The sequence below is a fragment of the Chondrus crispus genome, genomic scaffold (genome assembly GCF_000350225.1).
Source record: "Chondrus crispus Stackhouse genomic scaffold, scaffold_350, whole genome shotgun sequence".
Classification (NCBI taxonomy): Eukaryota; Rhodophyta; class Florideophyceae; order Gigartinales; family Gigartinaceae; genus Chondrus; species Chondrus crispus.
This window is the reverse complement of record NW_005179245.1, coordinates 54569-59727: the sequence shown is the minus strand read 5'-3', so window position 1 is coordinate 59727 and position 5159 is coordinate 54569. Positions and strand designations below refer to the sequence as shown.

At 53.5% G+C, this 5159-nt stretch overlaps 3 protein-coding genes across 3 annotated transcripts in view; 1 reads left to right on the top strand and 2 right to left on the bottom strand.

The window, feature by feature from the left end:
• The first annotated feature begins 3515 nt into the window (after positions 1–3515).
• On the top strand, positions 3516–3641 carry CHC_T00000054001 (hypothetical protein). The gene has a single exon (XM_005717856.1). The coding sequence runs from the start codon at positions 3516–3518 to the stop codon at positions 3639–3641; it is 126 nt and encodes a 41-aa protein (XP_005717913.1).
• A 20-nt stretch (positions 3642–3661) lies between these two features.
• Positions 3662–3781, bottom strand: CHC_T00000053001 (hypothetical protein). Its single transcript, XM_005717855.1, has one exon. It carries the CDS (start codon positions 3779–3781, stop codon positions 3662–3664), a length of 120 nt encoding a protein of 39 aa, XP_005717912.1.
• Positions 3782–5050: 1269 nt separating this feature from the next.
• The window catches only part of CHC_T00000052001 (hypothetical protein), a 1419-nt gene continuing 1310 nt past the window's right edge, over positions 5051–5159 (bottom strand). Inside the window, exon 1 of the mRNA XM_005717854.1 lies at positions 5051–5159. This exon is cut by the window's right edge and continues 1310 nt beyond it. Coding sequence (XP_005717911.1) covers positions 5051–5159 — 109 coding nt within the window.

Below are 5159 nucleotides of genomic sequence, written 5' to 3'. Positions count from 1 at the left end.
GAGTGGGTGGACGGTGGGAGGCGGGTGGGTGGCGTTGGGGAGCGTGTTGACAGCGTGGTTAAAGGCTTAGTGTCAGGTTTAGACGTTACTGTGAGTAGTACAGCGGGGCGCAGGGGCGTTTTAGCGGGAAAAGAGTGGCGGTTCCACGCGCATAAAGCACCACACATTCGGCGCTGCATATGGCCATCCGCACCCGCGAGCTCATCATCCCCAACGTATACCTTGTATTAATGTGTTAACATATTCGTACTACACGTACCTGCTTGCCGGGCACGGTATGAAAAGCGCCCGCCCTGAAAAGGGAACCCGCCCTGAAAAGCGCCCGCTTGTGTAGAAACCCCCGCGGCTCTCGAGAGAGAGAGTGCTCACCGGCGCGAAAACGGTGTCCGAGGAATGGTGCGCGAAGAGTGGCGCGCAAAGAATGTAGCGCCGCGCATCCGGTCTCTTCGCCCGCCGCGCGCGCGGCAGCGGGGAGGCGCGGGCGGGGCGCTCGCTCGCGCCCTTGCGCCGCGGCCATAACAGCGCGCGTGTGGAGGGGACGCTGACGTCACCCGGGGGAGAGGCGTGAGATGTCGACAGCAGACGCGCGCGCGGTGAGCAGTTGCCTCTCTCGTCTGTCCAGTCGCGGCCCTTCCGCGCGCTGCAGCGACTCGGCGCGGGGCGTGCGTCGTGATGTCGGACGTGCAGCACCGGCCCGGGGGGACGGGACGTGCGCAAGCATGGAGTCGTTGGAGCGCAACAACAAACTCGCAAGAGATTGGCGCAGGAGATGTGGTGCGAGCGTGTAAGAGTGATGCGGCCCTGTTTACAGCTCTGTCGCGGAAACATTTGGCGCGCTCTGGAGAGCGTGTCGAGGGGGGGGGGGGGTCCGCTGTCGTGTCGGGGGAGGTCCCGGTGTCGAGGGAACCCCCTCGAGGGAACCCCCTCGACACGCCCGTGTGTGTGGTTGACCGGTGCGCTACCCGGAAAGGATGCACATGGCACTCCCGCTCTGTACAAAATGCCTTGCACGGGAGAAGGGGGGGGGCAACCGAGGCGGACGTACGCTAGTGGCTGCGGGACCGTTGTGCTCATATGAGGACAAAGCCAGCAAGCGGGAAAGTGCCTGATGTGTTCTGAGTCCTGAGGATGAAGCAGGACAGCGTCGCGACGTAAGCGTTCCACACTGCAGCGGAGGCACGCTCGGACTGTGCCGCCGCATGATGCCGCTCTGTAGGGAGACGTTTGCCAAAAAAGACAGAGCACTTTCACCTCTCAACACTTCAACTTACGAGCTGACCACAGTTGTCAAGACTGATCATAAGGTGTTTGTCCCCCGCTTCCGCCATCAACGATTCGCTACCCCACTACTTGCCGGGACGAAAACTTTGCAGCACCCACACACACGTCTATTTCAGGGAAACAGAACGGTACCCGCCTCGCCGGGTAAGCATGTTTCTCGCGGAACGACTTGTCGCCTGCTGAACAACTGTGCTACGGTGCTGCGCAAAACGATAACAGCTGTGTGATGCAAGATCGATCACTCTGCTCCCTGATTATAGTCTAAAAGGTGGACTGCCTTTAGGCATCTTTGTTAGGAGTCCTAACTAACTTAGGACTGGCCCTGTCGCTGATCGTGCTGCCATGCGTGTGCTACGTGTGCACGTGTGGCTCGCATGACACGCTACGACGTGTGTACTTGTGCAGGATTACGATTCATCACTCCCCATCATCATACCGTCATCTTGTTTCCGTCTTATGCTTTGTATTCTGCCGGTTTACTCTGTTCTTGACCCATTTCACGTCTTCCTACGACCGCTTCTTCCATTCCGCCGTGCACTATCTCACTGTTACTGAGAATGTTGTGTTTCAAACTCAATTTCATTCACCTTTTTCATCCACAGAACATCACAAAGCAGCTCCATATCTATCTGCTGGGTAACCAAGGTTACAAACAGCTGCAAACAGTTTCCTCAACATTGCATCAAACCTTTCTTAATCACTAGAAATAGATTCGTTGACCACAACACTTTTCTGAGAGCTTTGCAACTTGTATGACAGTTCTAACACAACGATTATCTCAACGATTTGGGCCCTCCCTTTTTTAGATCTTCGTCACTTGGACCTGCGTCATCGATAGATTGCCGTAACTTGTTTCGAGAGAGAGAGAGAGCTCGGTACAAATCCCTTTCGTCGCTGCAATACTATTTTACAAGTACAACCGCATCCAACGCACTTCTTTCAGCCAGAACGCATACTTTTTCTGCATTTGCAAAGCCTAGTTCAAATTATTCGAGTCCGATAGATCGCTTTATACACGATTGACTGAGCATGGAAGGGAACCAGTAAAAACTGCTTCTTACAAGTTTGTCAATCAAACTATCAAATCGATCGCCTCCGCTATCAATCTCTCACTGGCGATTAAATGTGGCGGTACATAGTATGTATGTACTACATACTGTATAGGGGACAGTACCCTTACTGGTACTGTATAGCGGTAGGTATAGGGGACATATAATGGATAAGAGGTACAGTAACCGTTCCCGACCTAATTGCCAAAATGTCCGTTTCCTCAGCACTGAATCGACCTTTTTAATTGAAAAAACTGCTCAACTTGCTCATTCGAAGCCATTCAAAAGCCATCTACCATCTAAACACCGCAACTCGCCTAGTTTAGGCCACCGCTTTTCCAGCTCAACCGTCAGCGGCAAGACACGCTTCCATTCAACAACCTTCAAAAACGCAGTCATTTTACGAGTAGTGCATAATTGCCAATTACTGGTTATCATAACACTACGCGCCGTGGCCCTGCATTCTCAACCAAAGCAGTACATGAGCATGTCTACAGTAAGATATCTCATTGAGGTGCTGCTCCCTTTTCAAATCGGAGACGAGTCCTCAAGCGTCTCTCACCTCTACTCTGTGCTAGACATTCCTCCTGCAAACGCCTGACCGGTGCGAGAGAAGCCAATTGACGACGGTCAGCAGCACTGTCTTGAGAGGAATGGAGCAGAATACATGCCGGAATGTGACAAGTTGGGGGTTCTTGTAGTTGATGGAAAGTCGATGAGTTTAATTGCCCAGGTGCGACGTCGTCACCCCTTTTATACCGAGTAGAAAATGTATGATAAGGTCTGACACGTACTGTCAGACTATGTATGATAAACCGAGTGTCGGAGCTCAAGACTACAAAACCCGAACAATCGGTTACACGGAAGACGTGTTGGAGTTTGGGGATATCAGGTGATTCCATCGTTGCGACGATGGAACCTGTATGGGACGTGTTTTGGCGCCCAAACCACAAGGCATTCGTGTTTGCTTTTCGATATACCTGTACGTGCACTTCGCAAACTAACTTACCGCGAAGGCGTCGGTAGGAGGTACCCTTGGGTACTACACACCGAAATTTTCACGAAAATTTACATTGGCAATTAAGGAGACATTGGTAATTAGGTCGGGAACGTTTACAGTACTAACAAAGTCTAAGCTTGACTGAGTGGACTCACAAGGAGGTAACAGGAATCACCAATCCATCAATGCATCATAGTGATAAGGACAGGCCCTGTGATGTCACGGCGGGTTGGAAACAGTCCACACTGGGAGCTAGGAAAGAAGAAACTCGAGGCGCATCTCGCCTGTGCATTGTTATGGTGTTGTGGTAGACACTCCTGCCACCAGTTCTTTAAAAAAGCGCCGTAGGCTTCCAAGTGAGCACGACGTCGTGAGCTCTGTCAGACCGCACAGGACAGACTGTCCTGAGTGTGTGCATATAAGTAGGCACACAGAGCGACGACGAGTACATAACGGACATCGGTCTCGTGTTCACACATGCTCCTGCACATCCGCTGCGTCCGCTCTCTTGTTCTCGCGTCGCATTTCTTCTTGTCAAGTGTATTGCCACGAATGCAATTTACACTAATGCCTCGGTGTACATGAAGCACGCATACCACATCCCGTCCAATCCCAAGCACAGAGCAGCCTTCTTGCAACTGAGAAAACAACAAACTTTGGAACCCTGAAAGCCATACAGCAGCAATGAAGCATCAACACAGTTAGTGTGTTGCTAGAAGCAGTAGTGCACGTCCCCTGCCTCGTTACGGCCGATCTTCACTACTGGTCGCGCGTGAACGTCTGCCTTGCCGCATACAGCCGGATCACAGCAAACGACCAATCTCTTGCCTTGAAATGCACGCCCATGCAGGAGAAAGGTGCTTCCAAGCAGGCCGACAGAGATATGCAATCTCGTCGAATTATCAGCGGCCACACAGCAAGAGCTTGTAGACTCGCGAGTCGCGGCAGTTGCGGCAGCACGGCATCGTCTAGCGTTTGGCGAAAGTCATAGAGGTTTGTCGCTTTACCTACTCTCTCTCGAGCCGTGCCGCCCACAGAACCGGCCGAAGACGTCGGCGGCGATGGAACTTCCTCTCCCCCCGCACGTCCACCCCCCGCATAAATCCTTCACGGCACTCGTGCCACCGCCGGTGGGTGGGGGGGGGGGAGGGGGGGCGGGGGAAACTGCCTTGACTGTATGTAATCCACGCCGTGGCAAGCGAGTGGGCGGCGAATCCGCAAGCGATGTCGGCACCGTTTCTCCTGCGTCGCCACATTGTGTTATGGCGCCGGAATTTTATTTTTTCTTCTCCGCCCCACCGCCTCCCTCGGGCAATGTCCGGTAACGTCCGGCAACGTCCGGCAACCGTCCTCTAACTTGTATCTACACCGCACGTACACCTTTACTCCCTCATAGAACCGAAGCGTCAGCGCTCTGCAAACCCTGCTGTCGAAACGCAGCGTCTTGAGGTGTGTTACCTTCCTCCAATTCGAGCCAACCATCGACATGGGGCGCTGCCACTTTCCACGACATGGATATTGACGACATGCTCTGCGACCCGGCTTTGCTAATCACGGTACACCCCCCCCCCGCAGACAATCCCTTGCACGGGCACCGCCCTCCGCGGCGGAGCGCGGACGACCCCTCCCCCTTGCACATTAAAACCCGACGCAACCACTACCTCTACTCTGTCCGCACTCACATTGTGCCCCATTTCCTCCTCTGCTACTCAGCACGCATTCACCTTCGACTTGGGCCCACACACACACACACACACACACACAAACACACACCTTGGCTAGCCCGATCGCACACAAAACACAGACACTGCATGTACGCTGGCTTCTCA

Bases quoted from the DNA above. Each gene is read 5' to 3' on its own strand.
- CHC_T00000053001 (XM_005717855.1), bottom strand. From the start codon at position 3,781: ATGTACTCGTCGTCGCTCTGTGTGCCTACTTATATGCACACACTCAGG.
- CHC_T00000054001 (XM_005717856.1), top strand. From the start codon at position 3,516: ATGCATCATAGTGATAAGGACAGGCCCTGTGATGTCACGGCGGGTTGG.